The 19,030-nt window shown below is 42.2% G+C and overlaps 1 protein-coding gene across 9 annotated transcripts in view; it reads right to left on the bottom strand.

Moving 5' to 3' along the window:
• KLHL13 (kelch like family member 13) overlaps positions 1-19,030 on the bottom strand; it is a 1,461,558-nt gene that overhangs the window by 14,995 nt on the left and 1,427,533 nt on the right. For 8 of the 9 annotated variants that reach the window (XM_083595407.1, XM_083595403.1, XM_083595404.1 and 5 more), the window contains 4 exons: positions 10,428-10,569; positions 5,527-5,659; positions 5,119-5,315; positions 51-846 (listed from right to left, as the gene is read on the bottom strand). In XM_083595407.1, coding sequence (XP_083451533.1) covers positions 51-846; positions 5,119-5,315; positions 5,527-5,659; positions 10,428-10,569 — 1,268 coding nt within the window. The remainder of the gene's footprint in view (positions 1-50; positions 847-5,118; positions 5,316-5,526; positions 5,660-10,427; positions 10,570-19,030) is intronic. The other variant, XM_083595409.1, reaches the window with a different exon arrangement.

Genomic DNA, 19,030 nt, shown 5'->3' with positions numbered 1-19,030 from the left:
GCTGTACAAGTCAGGAAAGAGGGATTTTTTGGACCAAGGTGAAGACTTACCTAACTCACCAGCTGCGTTTCGACCACCAACAGCATACAGATGTCCTTTGAGGGCACTTAGGTGGAAGAAGGTTCTCTTTTCGTTCAAAGAAGCCACCTGCATCCACTTATTATACCGAGGGTCAAACCTAAACACTGTGTCAACCGCTGTCTTTCCTTTCGTGTCATAATTGCTCTGTCCGCCAACAACATAGAGAAAGTTCCCAATAACAGCGATGCCATGCTGGTAGCGGGGAGCGTCCATAGGTGCCAGAGACCTCCACTCGTGTGCTTTTTCATCGTACATCCGCAGCTCCTTGCTGACAACCAGCTGCTGCCGGAGCACTCCCCCTAGCGTGACCAGGTGAGTGCTGTCCGAACGGATGGCCGTCCTTTCCGACTGCATCACTGGCTGCATGTAGGGCATCATTTGGTAATTGCTGGCTTCCAAGAGCAAGTTGACGCAAGTGTTGTCAGTCCTCATGAAATCCACAGTTTGGACGTAGTTGATAAGATCCTGCGGAGTCATCAGAGGGAACCGGATGTTTTTCATAAGTTTTGCTGCGCATTCCATCCGTGGCTCCTCGTACCGCAGCCAGCGGCAGGCAGCCTTGAAAAGCTCCAGCTCCGTGCAATGCTTAAGGCTATTACTTGAAAGGACAAAGGCAAGGCGCTCAAAGGGGAGTTTCACAAACTCACCAGTACTTAACAGTGCTGGGAAGTTCTTGAGGATGAAGTTGTTCACATATTTATCCACTTCTGTGAGGTTGTACGTGTTGGCAATCCGCCCCACTTCGACACAGTTCTCTAAGGAAACCTATGATAGGAAGAGAAAAGTCACTTCCTCCATTTTAAGCTCTGGCTTTATGTTCACCTGCACATTACAGTAACACAAGGGTTGCTAATGTAGACATACCACTACACTCAGTGTGTTTTACACAAACTGTACATTTCTTTGGATTGGTGTGTGCAAGTGTGGACCCAGCTAGACTGTGGAGAGATGTGCAAAGAGACTGTCCACATAAAGTATAAATAGACAATATTGTGGGAAGATGGGAGGTTGCCTTATGCCAAGTCACACCATTAGCCCATCCAATTCACTGCTGTCTACACTAACAGCAGCTCTCCAGGGTTTCAGAAACAAGTCTTTTCTTGCTGTACCTGGAGATGCCAGGGGTTGAACCAAAGATCTTCCTCTGTCAGGAGCACCTTGTGGCACAATGGGTCAGCGTGTCTGGCTGAATGAGAAGGTTAGTGGTTCAAGCCCAGCCAGGGACAGATGTGGGCAGGATTTCTGTATTGAACGGGGTAGAAATAGATGACCCTCAGGGTCCCTTCCAACTCTACAGTTATGTGATTCCTCTTCTGCCCTCCCAGGACAAAGTCCTGCATTTGGTTCCTGGGGCTGCGGCCATGACAGTCTTAAGAGCCTTTAAGATGAGCCAGTCATTTCTTATTGCTTTGTAATTTTTTTTAATGCATTTAAGTTCTATTGTACTTTTGCTATACACTGCCTTGAAGTTTTATATGAGAGGATGAGCTATAAACAGTTTTATAAATACAGCAAGTCATTAAAGGCCACACATCCTCCACGGCTCACACCTCACACTTACTCCTTCCTGCTGCAGGAAGCCACCCTACCTGGCAGCTCTTCACCTGTTGGGATCAGGGGTCCTTCTGGTTCTGATGGCTCAGCTACCCCTCTAAAACCTATAACTGGCACTTTTTACTTGCACTGAAGAACTGGCTCTCCTCCAATTTTTTCTCCCTCCAGCCCCCGCTTTTATGAGTTGCAACTCTCTTGAGTGCAAGAGATGTAATTTTGTTGTTTTCTTAAAATCCAATATGCTTTAGGAACCACTTCTCTGAGCCCAAGGAAGTATGTTATGGTGGATTTTATTCAACTATACAGTGGTACCTCGGGTTAAGTACTTAATTCGTTCCGGAGGTCCGTACCTAACCTGAAACTGTTCTTAACCTGAATCACCACTTTAGCTAATGGGGCCTCCTGCTGCCACCGCGCTGCCGAAGCACAAATTCTGTTCTCATCCTGAAGCAAAGTTCTTAACCTGAAGCACTATTTCTGGGTTAGTGGAGTCTGTATCCTGTGGAGTCTGTAACCTGAAGCGTATGTAACCTGAGGCGTATGTAACCTGAGGTACCACTGTATTCCTGCATTACAGCATGCTATTAGCTTTCTCATTCCCAACTGACAGATTCCCAGTAAATTACCAAATTACTATTGGCCATTGTTCACGAGGCCCACAGAACAGAAGAGTATAACTGATTGGGTTCTCCTTAATTATTTGAATTATCTTATTAGATTAGCTTGCTACATGGCTTCATGTTTCTGCTAGGAAGCTCTTGAGACTGAGCAAAAATCTGAAACATGCATGCTTAAGAAGTCTTCAATTTCCATACAACTTTATTACAAGTAATTACTTATGCAGCTGTAATAGTCTAACTATGCACTGGACGGAAGGCGAAACAGCAATAATATAGTGCAGCTTGAGAAATACCATCAAATTATCAGAGTACACTTTAAAGTTTTAACAAGAACGCCAAGCAAGGCATTAGAATGCTGGACATGAATATAACCAACACCTCAGAATCCAGTTCATGTCCAGCACTTTGGGCAAAATTATATTTGCAGAATTCAACAACACACATTAGGTGGATGCATGTGGGGCTGGGGGAAGGCACTCAACCTCAGCAGCCTGCTTTTAAAACTAAGAAGAGGATGAGCAACCTTTCATGATTGGCTGTTTGGAGGACAATCATTTTTAAAGGGATTTTAACATCCCAAGAGCTGGTGAAATGATGTTTCACACCACTGCTTTATACAGAAAAACATGAGCTGAACGGATAAGTAATTATTCCATGAGAGGATGATGGAGCAGTTCAGCACTGCTAGAACTGATCACAACACCCCAAACAAAAACCCAGCAAAGGACAGGAGGGCACCACCCAAATCACTGAAAGCCATTCTGAGTCACTCAGGTGGGCACTAAGCCACTAAGTGTGGCATGTTAACTCCTCCTGTTTAACTTATTCTCCATTAACTTTCCCCTCTCTCTGCACCCCACTGAACACTATGCACAGCTGTGCCTCCATCTTTGTTAGCTCTCCTTCTGAGCATCTCTTCTCTTCAAACACAGAGCTCTCTTTTCTGCACCCCAGGCTACTTCTACCCATAGGCATCTCTGCACTCTTTGCTCTGCTACAGGTTGCTGCATCCTACGTCCTCCACCCATGTCTCTGCACCCCTTACTCTTCTTCCCAAAGCTTTACTACTACTACTGCTGCTGCTGCTGCTGCTGCTACTACTACTGTCAAGTCTGCCAGCCAGAGGACACAAAGCTTTCGCTCTCCTGGAGATTTCTACAGATGCAGGCAGGCTAGCCAGCAAAGGTGAAAAATGGGTGAAAACTCCAGCATGTGCTTTGAGTCCAAGGAGAGAAGCAACGTCCTCCCATCCCTATTGCCAAGAAACCTAGAAGGCCAGAGAGAGGGTGATCACAGAACTCCCCCACCCATGGGTCCAAATACTGTTTGGGGGGGGCTGCAACCTTTTGCAACTTTAGGGCCTTCATTCTGTTATTACTGAAGAACTAGCAAAGAGGGGGAAAGGAAAATTGAATATAGTTTTTCCTGTAATGTGGCAGAATCCTCTCTGCTGCAGAGCTTAGACGCACAGGGAAGGGTGGCAAAGAGCGTCAGATACAGCAACTGCAGCTAAAATGAAAAGCTAGAGAGATAGGATAACTAATGACAGCAGTCCCATATAAACAGAGCTGCAGTTGGGAAATTTTGAGAAAGAAATTGAAAAAGGAAGAGATGCCAGCAGTTAATGGGCTTGCAAGCGTAACCAACGCACAGATAATCCTGTATCCTCACTGCTAAACCCAGGGATAAAATATGTGGTTTGTTCTTTACCTCTTGGCTGTCCTCTGGACCCCACTGTCCAGGCAACCAGAATTTATATTTCGTTTTCTTCATCTGAGATTTCAGACTGCCTTCAGAATTGGAATCCTAAGTGACTGACCTCTAATGGGAAATTTGAGGACTTAAACACATTAAGTTCCACTCAGTTAGTATAGGTAACCTAAGTTAGTTGTGTCCATTAGATTGAGTAAGTCTACTCTGAGTAGAACTAGCACTGGATACAATGCAGGATCTAGGATTACATAACTCTTAACAGAAGACCATATAACCCTCAACACGAAAAGTGCTTCACAATCCTTTTTCTCCGTATACAGCTTTGGGGCCATTTGAAACAGCTTGCTTTCTCTCACACTGATTCTAAGACGCATGTCTTAAAAATCCATGAGTGCCATTTTTTAATAGTTGCACATTAAGTCAATGTCATTCCACACACACCCCATCTCCCAGGGCACTTTGCAAGCAATATGCAAAATGGCACAGAAGTCACTGGCTTTTTAAGCACAACTCATTTAATAGTAATGAGGACTCTAGGCCCATGTGCAACTAAATCAGAGATAAAGGACCTTACGTAAGTGCAAGATGCTCTCACCCAAACAACAGGAGACACAAAACCTGCATAGCACCTCTCAATGTGACAAACCCCAGCTGTTCCAGACACAGAAAATGCCTGTCTTGGCACAAGAGGACATTTCACAACCTGGACTTTCAGATCTCTCTCAGCTGAAATCCTGACAAATGCCTTAAACATTCAGCCGGCCCAACAATACAGCAAAGCCCCAAGGGTTGGAATCCTGAATGATAAAAGCATGAGGCAAATTACTGGGCATCAATACGTTTCACACGATACTCGTGGAAAACCTGCTCTCATCCATCTCTCTATGAAAGGCAAATCATTACCTGATGGAATTGTGCTTTAATTTAAGGGGCAGGTTATAAGTTTTTGTTCCTCAAGAGCTTGAAAGGTGGTGAACTCTCATTTGCTATAAGTTTTTAAATCAAGGTCACATATCAGGGGTGCTACAGAACTACTGAATTTCCTGCGTTGGTCCCAACTGTATCAATCTTTCAGGCTGACAAACTTACTGTGATTTTAACAGAGAAAATAAAAAAGAGGCAAACCGAGCAATAACCTAAGATATCTTACCCCAGATATAAGAAAAACTTTACAGAAGTCCAACACAGGCAATATCTGTAAAAAGCTGGCAGCTTCTAGAGTATCCTGAAGATTGTCCATGTTGAGAGAAAGTTTTGCAGTATAAATAAAATCAATGATCTTCTTTAAACCTATTTTGTTCACGCCATGGAGCTTAATGCACATTAAGTCTTGTTCTTTCATCCCACCTGAGAACAAAATTTAGATAAGATATAGTTAAAGCTTGAAAGAACTTCCCCTATAAAATTTCTTGTTCCAGAGACAAAACCACTTCACACATAACCATTAGCTGGACAGGATAAACACACACCACAAGAATAATTCATGCCAAACACACTCTTACGTGGCAGAACTTTTTTTAAAATGCAGAATGCACCTTATCACTGCTATCCACTGTACCTGTGAACATGGCCTTGAAGTAATCACTAGCAGATGCCATCATTGCCCTATGAACAGGAAACACTTCGTCACCATCGCCTGGCACAAGTGTCACATCACAAAGCAAACCTTCTATTCGCAGCTGGTCAAAACCCTACAAGAGAAAATATGGCATCAACAGCTCCACCCAGCTGCAAGAACGAGCTCTCTGGGCTGCAAAATAGAAAAACCACTCCACAATGGTTCAAGTAAGTCCCACACTATTTTCTTTTTTACTTTAATCTATTTTATTTTTTTAATCTAAATATTTATAAAATCAACAAAAAAGAGAGAGAAAAATACAAAGTCCTCTATTGGGGTAGATCCTTACCCCTGTCTCACATGAAAAGGGGATGAACCCTCCCCAGTTCTCACTAGACGGTTTCCTTTCTTCTCCCAGCCTCCCACCCTGGGAGACCTTCCCTTCCCTGACTCTCACACAGGGTCTTTCACCTTCTATCCATTACCTTCCTGTGCAATACCCAGAGTAGAGGACCTCAAAAAGGAAAGCCAAGCATAAGCAAATGTAAGGTGGATAGGAGAAAAAGAAAGCACAAGAAATAAAGATCATGAGAAAGAGAGAGAGAGAGAGAGAGAGAGAGAGAGAGAGAGAGAGAGAGAGAGAGAACAGATAAAGAAATAAATAGAACTTCCAGTTCTCAGTCTGTCAAATGTGTGTGTGTGTGTGTGTGTGTGTGTGTGCGCGCACACACACATAGGATGATATCCAGCTGTATTCCAGGATAATATCCAGCTGTTCCTCAATCTGCTAGGTGGCCTTTTCCCAATCTTCAACCCCAGGCATCTCAAGTCCATTCATTTTCCTTTCCACACAAAAAGTTCAAAAGGAGCTCTTCAATTGTTACTATCGCTAAATGTCAAGAACAGCCTTCCACCAGCCCCATATAACAGTTATATCTCCAATAAATTCTATTATCCATTATTAGAATAATAATCCATATTTATTTACTTGTTGCATATTCATTAAATAGTACCCAGTTCCATATCTTCCAATCCCATTTCCTGCTGGCCATGATTTCCCACCCTAATTTGGAAATAAAGTTCCTTCCATTTCTGTTTCTTCCACTCTTTTTCCATAAGGATCGCCGGATGCCATTTTCCTCTGAATTCACTCCAACTTGCACAAAGGATCCTTTCTCTCTCAGCTCTATCTCTGCCATATCAGGATGTTTCTTAATGTTTCTGTCCATGGTTTCGTTTTGCTCCCCAGCATCACAACTCTGTCTTTTGCCTGTTTCACTCCTCCAGGCAACTGTGTGGAGATCTTCTCCATTCCATCATCTACTACCATTCCACTCCCATGTCCCAGCAGATCTTAATCAGTATTTTTTCCGAAGATACTGTGTTTTCTTTGGTCTGATCTTTCTCTGATCCATTTCCATTCACCATTTTATGCATCTCAGCTCTGAGCTCTTTCAGTTGCTCATTCAATAATTGCCAAATCACACCAACAATCTTTGCCGTATTGGGTTCTGTTAGTTTCCACCTTAACAGTCTGGGCCTTGAAAAGCTTCTCTCTTTAAGAGAAAAGTGCTTTCCCATGCTCAGAAATGTAGTTTGTCTTCTGCTACCAGCACCCCACAGAAATGACAGAGTTAAAAGTAATATAAAGTAACGATTCTTAACCAGCAGAGCAACCTTATCCGTTTGTTAACTTTCTTAATCTCAAATAGATATACTTTTTGTATTATTTTTTCAGTCTGTTTGTTAATGTTAATTAATGTCTCTTCTAATGCCAACATTCAATTCATGTTCCAGGTGAAAATTAACTGGCAGACAGATTACAATTTGGGTAATTCATCCCAATCTCAGAAGTAGTTGAAAGTGAGGTTTCGCTGACCTGATGCCCTGAGGGCTAGCCTTAAGGGCTATTATGTGGTGTCTGGCAGTTCCTCGCTCTAAGACAGGAGCCAGCAAACTTTTTCAGCAGGGGGCCGGTCCACTGTCCCTCAGGCCTTGTGGGGGGCCGGACTATATTTTGGGGAAAAAATGAACGAATTCCTATGCCCCACAAATAACCCAGAGATGCATTTTAAATAAAAGGACACATTCTACTCATGTAAAAACATGCTGATTCCTGGACCGTCCACGGGCCAGATTTAGAAGGCGATTGGGACGGATTCGGCCCCCGGACCTTAGTTTGTCTACCCATGCTCTAAGACATTCCCCACATCCAAAAACCTCTTGTCTCCACTGTGACGAACAGCTTTCTTCAGTAAATGTGAACTTAATCCCTTATTTTCCTCTCTCGAAAGAGAAGGCATGACAACCAAGATTTATGTCTTGGCTATCACCAATCACCACATAATTATTTCTGCCAATCTATCACTAGTTAGCTATATTTCCTCCAGAAGTCTCTCTTGCCTCACACTATTTGATAATCACTGCAACCCGAAGGAATGTCTCTGGTACTCAGTCCCTTAGAATTAGCTTTTACTCAGTATAACCAAAATAATCACTTAAAAGCTGTTGATTTGAAGGAGACTAGGGTGGGGGAATGGTTTCGCTAGTTGCAAAGTAAAATTGAAGATGCTGCAGAATTGTTCCCCTGCTAAGAAAAGGATTCAGGTTGGAACAAGTTGCCAGAATGCAGACATGCTTACACAGGGCACAAACTCAATTTCTTCATATAATTAGGAAGACTTATTTTGGTCCCTAGCAGAATGTGAGCCCAACAGCACTTTCCAAGTCCACTCTACAGGTCCACAACTTATGATAATCCAAGGTTGGACAAGAGAGACATCTTCTAGCTCTGGTGGTATGTGTGTTACAAATCCAAGCTATGAACAGAAAACCCCTGGTCTAAAACCCACTTTCACCATGAACTCACTAGAAAAGACTTAAGCAGGCCATTCTCTCTTAGCCTCATCTTACCTATCTTCAATATGAGGGAAATAATAATGCAAGCCCACCCACTAGGCTGCCATTAACAATTACTGAGGGATGCACGTGAAGTATTTTGAGCGCTCTAAAGTGCTCAAAACTGCGGGAGGCAGTGGAAGACAGGAGTGCCTGGCGTGCTCTGGTCCATGGGGTCACGAAGAGTCTGATACGACTAAATGACTAAACAACAACAAAAGTGCTATATAAATGATAGATGCTGGCACTGCTATTCCATTCTCTTTCTCTCCCCCATGCCTGCCAATTTCTCCTACACACTAGGAGCTCCTTCTGCAACTTACTTCCTTGAACTGCCCCAAACCATCACCATTTCCTCTAGGGCCTCTATGTGAGGGAGTGGAGAAAGGTAGGAGGAAGAGTCTTATTCAGCCCCAATCTAGTATGCATGCACATTAAGGGATTCTTGTGGTAGGGGGGGTTATTGTTTTGTTTTTTGTTTTATTATGTATTCTGCATTCTCATTTGTATTTTTACAAATACAAGCAAATACAATCTTCGGATGAACAGCAGTATACCAATTCAATAAAATAAATAAATTCTTTTCATTCTGTTTTAGGCTGTCTGAGAACCACACATGCCTCACAAAAGCTTTTGGCTATACCTGCAACATTCCATTTCTAATACAAAACTCAGCAGAGCACAATGCGAACATTCAGCTGGAGCAAGTTCCCAGAACACAGGCATATTTCCATCCCAATACTAACTCTCTTACTCCATTAAATCAATGAGAGAGCAATGCGACCTATCCAAGGTGTGGGATTTAGCCTCATTTCACAGTTATTTGAAATGCAAGTCAAAGACCACACAGTAACAGCAGCAGATGGTTACTATAACCATGGTCACAGGATGTGTCTGGACTCCAGCACAGTGCACTGATGGATAATGAAATTGAATTGCCCGTCGAAACATGCTCTGAGCCAAGGGAACAAAAAGGTAGTAGGAGCGAAATATTAACACTGAGAGACCGCTTCCCTTGGCAGATTCCCTGGAAGGCATCCATGTGTGATTCTTGGGCAAATGGCTCTCTCTGCTCGCACAATGTCAAACACACACTGTTGTCTCCTTTAATTCTAGCAAAAGGTCAGGTTTCCTGTTGCTGCTGCTAATCTGATCAGAATGTTTAATTGGCAGAAGAGGGAGAGAAGAAATTTCAGAACCTAACAAGTAACAGGTACCCATGTGCCCTAAGGAAGGCAGAAGAGGAAAAGCATATATCATCAGCTACTGTAGAGACCACCACTAGTCTGAGAGAACCGTTGGGGCAGAAGTTGGCACCTCCCTGCTTCCATGCGGCTACTTAAGATTTGTATGCCCTGTAGGAAGGCAGAAGAGGAGAAGCCCTGGTTAGGAGCACATACCTTCAAGCTCCCAAGCAGACCATGCGTTGGTGAGGAACTCACTTCTTTCGTATTTAATACCATTTGTTTGTTTTTACTACTTTTAAGTATCACCTTGGGTATAATAATAATAATAATAATAATAATAATAATAATAATAATAATTTTTATTAGGGTTACATAAATGCAACAAACGTACAACTATGTACAGTGGTACTTCTGGATACAAACGGGATCCATTCCAGAGCCCCGTTCGCATCCTGAAGAGAACGCAACCCGCGTCTGCGCATCTGCACGTGCATGGGTCGCGATTGGCCGCATCTGCGCATGCGCGTGACATCGTTTTGACTGTCTGTGCATGTGTGAGCGGCGAAACCCTGAAGTAATGTGTTCCGTTATTTCCGGGTCACTGCAGAGCGCAACCCGAAAGCGCTCAACCTGAAGCAACTTCAACCCAAGGTATGACTGTACTTAATTACAAATGGCTGCAATGGCACTGGCAAAGCACACCAACAGAGAGATAAGGCATTCAACCTCAATGAGAACTTGTCAGAGAAGCACCCATGAAATAAAAGGAACTCTCAAAAGGATGATTTGGTTGTTCAGATCATGGTGTCAACTTACCTGGAGTACTACAGAACTATGAGTGTTGCTGGTGAAAAATCTTGTGGTTCCTGCCTTTGATGATTGTAGATGGGCAGACACACCCATATCGCTGCTCCCAATGGATACTTTCATGTGAGGGTCTTCCTCTTCAACCAGAGATCTAAAATGCAGAGCAGAAGAAAGCAACCTTAATCCAAAGCCTGCTTTTCATTCTGCCACATGAATGGCATGTCAAGCCAGAGACTTGTGGGAAGATCTAAAATGAGAACTGGATCAGATTCCTGCTAGACAAATGTTAAGTGTTCAAATGTGTCATGACTTTTTTTTAAATTTTCACGCTAGATTTTGCTGCCGGCTGTGGTGGTGCTGGCAGAGTAGGATTCGTGGGGTACAAGTCCAGGACCATGCTCAGCAGAATGAGTAGGAGAGCCCTCAAACGCAGCACAGTTGGCTTACCAATCCTGAAGTAAGAGATTACATACTGCCATCTAAAATGCTGGGGAAGAACCTCGTAAAACCATTAAGTCCAGAGTCTAAAATTACTGAATCACTGCCAAGACATTAAAAGCTGTAACTGCATCAAGCTCTGGCAACCTTTCTTTAACAAAAATACACCCTTTGTGTACTTGTAAAGGTAAAGGGACCCCTGACCATTAGGTCCAGTCATGTCCAACTCTGGGATTGTGGCACTCATCTCGCTTTATTGGCCGAGGGAGCCGGCGTACAGCTTCCGGGTCACGTGGCCAGCATGACTAAGCCACTTCTGGCGAACCAGAGCAGCGAGCCAGAAACGCTGTTTACCTTCCCACCGGAGCGGTACTTATTTATCTACTTGCACTTTGACGTGCTTTTGAACTGCTAGGTTGGCCCGAGCTGGGACAGAGCAACGGGAGCTCACCCCGTCATGGGGATTCGAACCGCCGACCTTCTGATCGGCAAGTCCTAGGCTCTGTCGTTTAACCCACAGCGCCACCCACGTCCCCTTTGTGTACTTAGGAGGTGTCTAAAGAAAGTTTATTTACTGTTGGAAGGTAGACCATGGGGCTTTAGGAGGAAGAAAGCTCTCTATAACCTGTGTAACCATTAATGCCCAAGTGGAAAACCATGCAAGTTGGCACCCCCTTATATAGGGCAGTTTCATAACATGTCTGAAGCACAACTGCCATTCTTACTGAGAAGTTATCTGAAGACTGTCAATATGCAGATAAAAACATTGGCCTCCAAATAAGTTTCAGAAATTACTTTAACTGCCCAAAGATGCAAGTGAATTTTAAACTAATCCTTTTTGTACCTGCACTGAATAATTCCAATTCATATATCAATTTGTATATTAACATTTTTACGGAATTCTTGTGAACATTCATTTCTTGCTTTGAGTCAGGGAGACGACATCTATTTAAAGCCATTTCTGAAACGTGAGAATTTTTCAGGGGTTAGTTAAAACCATGGATAGTTCAGAGAGGGATCAACCTTAAGAAATACTAAACAAGTAACTTGGACCAAACAGTGAACACAGGTTCAAAACATGGGTGTGAAATACATAGAACGCACACTACAGAAATACAGACCATATTTAGCAAGCCCATCATTTATCTGTACATGGGGACAGGGGGGAAGTGGTGCTTCTTTTAGCACACAGTTCTGTTAATTGCAATTAACAATTCAGAAGCAGCCTGGGTGGAAAATCTCTAGTCACATTTTGATTAATTGCATAAAACATTTACACAACCCTAATCTAAGGATTTGCCTCCTTCCCTGTATTCCATGCCAGGAAATAAGTGTGACAAGTATAAGAAAGCAGGCATTAACATACAGGCGGAGAACAATTCCTATTAAAAATATCTTCAAAGTCCATAACCTCCCTGTACATTATTAAGCTACTGCAGTTTTGCCTTTCATAGAAGCAGCAAGTAGACAATATCAGACAGAAAAAGTTATATCCATATTAAAAACTGTTTGCACAAGAACTTAAGACTGGAGGTGGGGGAAGAATGGGAGCAACTAGCTTAACTTGCTAAATTTAACACGGTCTCAACAAAATAATTTCATAGACAGAAACATGTCTTTGATAGAAGACCCCAGCAGTGACTCAATTAGGTGCTGAACACCCAACCAGCAGTCACATGTGATGCATCTTTGGTTGAACTGCAGCCTTTAGCAGTGTTGTTCAATATATAGAACACTGATTCTAGAAATCCTGCAAGAAAATTCCTCAGCAAATTAAAAGTAATATGCACTGGATTTTCTTCCAGTTTGCTCTGGAAATATTTCTCGAGAGCAATTTGTCTATTTTACATGTATTTGGTAATTAAAAATAAAAACTTTGAAACCTGTGCCATGTTTGCCTAATGTTGTTGCAATTGCCATTTATTCACGTTACTAATTAAATGGGGACTCCCCCTCCCGCCGCCCGAAGGAAAATAAAAACACTGGGGGAAAGTTTCCACCCCACACAACTGCAAGATTAGCATGGTCTGGAAAAAGGAAGCTGTAGTACTAACCTTCTCCTCATGATCCTAACTTCCTGTGTGCAGGGCATCCCTGATGTGTGGGAGCACCTTCAAAATAAAGTTTTTCTGACACTGAATTGCCAGTTCTCCCAGGAGGAACCTAAAACACGGAAGCCCTCAGAACCTGAACTAGCCTAGAAGAATTGTGGATAGTTGGCAGGCCCACTAATCCAAAATTATACCTCGGACTTAAACGGCAGCTTTAGAGTAAAGCAACCCCCCGTGCCCCATTGCAGTCATTCCGACAACACAATTTTGAACAGTGGAAAAGAAAGAGGGATTTTAATGGCATGGATAAAGATGCCAGGAAGCCACTGAGACAAATTCTACTTGCCAGGAGGAGCCAGCCCTCACATTCTGAGTCTACCCATGTGTGGAACTTCTCTCTCTGCAGTGGTGAAGAGGCTTCAATGTGCCAAGTCAAGCTTAGCATATCAGAACCACCTCCAATTTATCAAGCTGTGGATGAAGCATGCTTCGTACATGGCACAGAAAAGGAGGTAGGAGGAGAGCAACATCAGAACAGGCACTTCAACAGAAGTGCATGGAGCAGAGGAAGAAATCTCTCTTGCAGGGCACTGGAAGCATCCTTACATAAGGCTGTGAACCTTATGTGATGGAAATAACCTCATTGCCTGTCTCTGTGTGTAAAAATATTGGCTGTTAGGATATAGACATATGTTTTCTTCCCTTGGAGCAGTGCCTCCAAAATCTTAGACCAAAGCCAGTGGTAGAGAATTTTCTCTCTTCACAAGAATTTAACATCATCAGTAAAATACGGTTCCAACTGCGAGCTAGGCATTCAGATTTTATTTTTTACATTCCAAAACTGAAACACATCCTCCACTTTATCATCAGCTGCAAGTTATCAGGACAAATAAAACTAACCAGCAGGTGATTAATTACCAGCAACTCATACCTCAATGGCCACAAATCAAAGAATTAGAATTCTTTTTTTAAAAAAAGTCATTTCCCTCCACCTAGGCTATCCAATTAGGTCAACTTTGCATGCACTTTCTGTGGGTTTATTAGCATGTTTTCTGAGGTGCAAATTAGGTACTGTTAACAAATGCATTTTATTTCTGCTCATTAATGCTGACATGACAAATATTACAATTCATTAGGTAAATGAAGAATGTAAAAATATTTATCAGTGTTTCCTAGTGTGCATATTATATCAGAACTAGGAATTCCAAAAAAGAGGGGGCGCTCATTCACTTTCTAATTAATTCTACTGCTCTGATCAATAGATGCCATTACATTAAAATGGGGGGGGGGGGAGCAGCCAGTTGGATTTTTAATCAACATAAAAGTCTGCAAAATGCAAAGGTAATATAAAAATGTGTAGCTAGGAAAATTCACAACAGCTGCAGATGAACAATATGTAATGAGGTGGGAAGAAGTCTGCTAGGCCCCAACAGTCTAGTTGGGCAGGGAATGCATGCACCTCGGTCTGTATTTTTTAAAAAACAAAATAACCCCCCCCAAACACACATTCATACCCTGAACACGCCATATCACCAACTACTTTTGATACACCCCTCATTTCATCACATGCATGGAAGACTGTTGGCAATAAGAAAGGTTTAAGGCCCCCCTTGGTCATATGGAAGTGTAGGCACACCTTTTTCTCTCTATCTCATTGGGCAATCATAGCTTTTAATATTTGATAATCTCTTATCCTGTTAGGGTTTAAAGTAGAGGTGGTTCCCTATTGGACACCATTCCTATACAGCCCTGGCTTTTCCGTCTCTCATGAAGATGAAAAGCTCGAACAATAAGCAGAGAGGACTGGAGTTCAGTTTGTGGTAACACAGAGTGACAAAAGGAAAGAAAATACTTTTAATAGAATTATTCAAGTTATATACCTATTTAAAAGTCATCCCCCCCGGTCGCCCCCACAATCTTTGATAGTAAAACCATGAGCCCTGAACAGAGAGCTAAGTAGGACTTGGGTGGCTCAGTCTAAAATGCAAATTAGGCAAACGGGTTCGGTGCCTAAATTTGAGGATGCATGCCTCAGCTATGTAAAAAGCACGAAAAAGAAACATGCCACCTACACTTTTGGACAAGGAGTACAGAGGCAGCATGGCAGAATAATCTGTGCATTTTAAAGAGAAAAATCCTCCTCAAATAAATATTTTAATACACATTTAAAAGATGTATTCTCTTTCAGAGGTAGTATTTAATGCATGCTTGGTATATTTAAACGGCTGAGAATTATGCTGCAGCCAGATTCTGCCAGAATCCGTGACCAAGGGAAAGAGACGGTGGAAGAAGATTGGAAGAAATTTAAAGTTTATCTTAAGAACTGTTGTAAAATTAATGAGTGCTAAAATGTCATGGGTAATGTAAAACAGAATTGCAGTGACAAGTAACTGGGTAAGAGAAAAAGGATTAAAGAAAGTGACTTATAAGTAATTGAAATTAGGGGTTGCTGGAAAAGCTTAAAACAGGGATGCAGAAAAGGGAGGTATGGGGAAGTCGTTGAAACAAGGTTTAAGAAAAAGAGGTTATGAAATTATACGTGTTTATATGTTTGTTTGTTTGTTTATGTGTTGCTAGTTGTATTGTGTCTTAATATATGTTGGAAAATCAATAAAAATTTATTTTTTAAAAAAAGAGAGAATTATGCTGCAGCACTGAAAGTAGCGCAGAGCTGTCTTCTGATCCCTAGATCAGCCTGATTCAGATTAGGTTGTTTTGTGTAAGAGTTCGCAAAGACTGGATTCCTGCAAAATTCCTAGTTGCTGCAAACCTCACCCTCCAAGACACTCAAGCTCAGTACCTTCTGAAGGATTGATGGTTGACTTAGTTGTGAGGTGAAATAAAAAAGTGACAGAATTTAAATGTCCAGAGTAGGAACACTGTAAGTCTTTTGAAGCAAAGCAAAATTACTGGGCACCTTAAGGTCTATTAAATTTATTATGGTACATACGATCATGGACTACAGCCCCCATTATCACATGCCCTGAAGACTCGTGCTCATGGTTTGGGGGAGAGAAGTGTCAAATCGTCATTTAAAATTAAAAACCAATGGTGCTTGTACTGCTGCTTGATGAAGTAGGAGAGGAGAGGAGCTATTTTAATTCAACAAGGCAATACAGTGGTACCACTACTTACGAACACAATCCATTTCAGGGTACCGTTCGCACCGCGAAAAGTCGGTAAGTAGAGCGCTGCTACTGTGTGTGTGAGAAGCATGCAGATCGCTTCTGCTTCTGCGTGTGCAGTGAACCCAGAAGCAAACACTTCCAGGTTTGCCGCGTTCGTAACCTGAAAAGCCACAATGTGAAGCAAACGTAACGCGAGGTATGAATGTAAAAAAAAAAAAAAAGAACATCAACCTTGTCTGGCCCAAATGATTTCATATCAAAATAATTTTTAAAATCTGTGATTTGTACCTTCTAGTTTGAATCACCACTCATCTTAGAGGTTTGTTTGTTTGTTTGTTTGTTCTGTTCTATCATCATCATACTTTATTCTTCCATTTCTTACCCACTTTCACAATGAGGATCCTGGGTGGGTTACAAGAATACAATCCCAAAAACAATTAAAACAGATTGCAATTAAGAGAATAGGGTAGGTCCTAAAATACAGATCTCTGACACCATAGGTAAGCATAAAGAGGCATCTCTTCAGCTTACAATGAAAGCTGTGTAATGAAGGGGCCAGACACACCTTTGTGCAGAGAGAATTCCACAAAATTAGGGGTTGCCATAGTGAATGTCCTCTCCCAGGCTATCACACACATACACAAACTTCTGAGGGTTGCAGAATTTCCAAGAGGGTTCCCTCTGTTTATTTCATCACATAAGAGGGCCTGTAGAGGAGGAGGAGGTATTTCAGATATTTGGAGCCCAAGTAATTTAGTGCTTTAAACACTAATGTGGGTACCTTGAACTGGGCCCAGAAACAAATAATAAACAATTTCTAGCTGCAAAGCCACCAAGATGTTCTAACTCACATGTTCCTATGCCATGGATTCTCTTGTTATGCCTGGGCAAACTTCACTAATACTTTCTGTTTTTTAATGAATTCTGAAAACATGCACAAATTAAGCATTTGGACATTTATTTGCTTTGTTGTACAAAACTTGTTCTGGAGTCAGTGAAGCGTAACAAGATTATCTGCCCACGAATGCCTCTTCTATAGCAGATCCAGAAGCTGTGGGGGCAGAGAGACTAGCATGCCGAACAGCTCCCTCATTTTTGTAAAACCAACTAGGAAGCAGGTTGAAGAATCAAATTTCAAGTATTATTAGAACAACTTTTATGATCACAAGCTACTGCAATGTAGTCAAGTCCTACAGTAATTACGGGTGCAGCACACTAAACACATTCATCTTATCACAAGTCTATAGCTATCTATGTAGAACAGCATCAGCCCTAGACTAGCATAGCTGTTCTAGCTGGGGCTGATTTTTGTAGTCCAAAGCTTCTAGAGCAGAACTTTCCTAACTTTTCATGTTGGTGACATCCTTTTTAGACATGAATCGTTTCGTGACACAGTAATTCAGTTTTACTAGCAAACCAGAGGTTAAACTAACCCCTTTCCAGCCCCAGGAAAAGCGATAGCAACATTCGCACAACACGCCAACACACTAACGTGTCGCAACACAGAGTTTGGAAACCTCTGATCTAGAGGGTAGCAGGCTGGCAAAGGCCAAGTAGAAAGAGAAAAGGGTAAACTGTGGGCACACAAGTGCACCAGGAGGCATTGTGCAAGAATCGCTACTGTGAACTTACAGACCCCCTTCCTCACCTCAGGAAAATAAAAGTAGTCTCATTCAAGGAATTTCATTGACAGTGCTCCTTATACATGGGCAGCAAAAAATCCCACTTGATCTGTAAAGACCAATGAATTTCAGTCAATTGTTTTATAAGGAAATCCATCAACAACAGCTATTTAGTAAAAGCACACAATCAGCAATTCTAGCTGCAAAATTCAAAACCAACCTAGAATCAAGAAATTCATATACTGTAGATGCAAAAGGGAAAGTACATTTCTGAATGAGGCAGAGGAGGTAGAATGATGGCATGTTAACCCTTTCCAAAAGTGTGGGCAATTGACAGACAGAACTTTATGTCTGTTTTGCTTGTGACATGCTGTTGTCTGGATTGGATCGGTTGCTGGAGGAAGGACAGGTGCATCTATCACACATCTGGGATAGTAGATGGACACTGAGCTCTTCCACATTGCCAGGTATGCTATGGCACAATACCCTTCTTGCGTTAGTAGTCATGTGACCACACCCTCTACTGCCTGGGGTTGATGGGATCTGGAGAGTGCCGCACTGGCTACTGTTTTTGTTTGTTTTTGTTTTGTTTGCAAACTGCTACTAGAGAGGTTACATGTGGCATGTTTGAATTATCTCAAGGTAGCAGAGTAGAGAATCTTTACAAAATGAGATGTTGAATCCTCCCCATTTTAGGGCATAAATGATTAGATGCATTGGCAGATTGGGCAGTACAGTAACTTAGTTGGATTTTTTTGAAAGGCGGATTCTTCAGTCTTTGAACTGTGCTTTCAAATAGCTCTGCCTCCCTCAAGCCTACAAGAACATCTGTCTACAACTCAAACACTGAATCTAAAATACAGCATTTGGTGCACCGTAAACATTTGTTTGCTGGTGAAGTAAGTTGGAGGGTCAGGCTGCAAGGTTGTTTTCTGCTGCTCCAGAGAAGCGGACACGGAGCAATGGATCCAAACTACAAGAAAGAAGATTCCACCTAAACATTAGGAAGAACTTCCTGACAGTAAGAGCTGTTCGACAGTGGAATTTGCTGCCAAGGAGTGTGGTGGAGTCTCCTTCTTTGGAGGTCTTTAAGCAGAGGCTTGACAACCATATGTCAGGAGTGCTCTGATGGTGTTTCCTGCTTGGCAGGGGGTTGGACTCGATGGCCCTTGTGGTCTCTTCCAACTCTATGATTCTATGATTCTATGATTCTATGATTCTAAGTAACTTAATTAAGACAAAAAGGCTGGTGTAATTTTTAGCTTCACACTGTGTGACCAAAGTAGGCAGAAACCCTATAAGGAACAAGCAGACACAGACAGATATATACACACACACACACACACAAGCTACAGTTAATCCTTCCCAAAACT

This window comes from Podarcis filfolensis (assembly GCF_964270895.1).
Source record: "Podarcis filfolensis genome assembly, chromosome: Z".
NCBI classification, from domain to species: domain Eukaryota; kingdom Metazoa; phylum Chordata; class Lepidosauria; order Squamata; family Lacertidae; genus Podarcis; species Podarcis filfolensis.
Note: the sequence above shows the minus strand (reverse complement) of the source record. Positions and strands in the feature narration are given on the sequence as shown.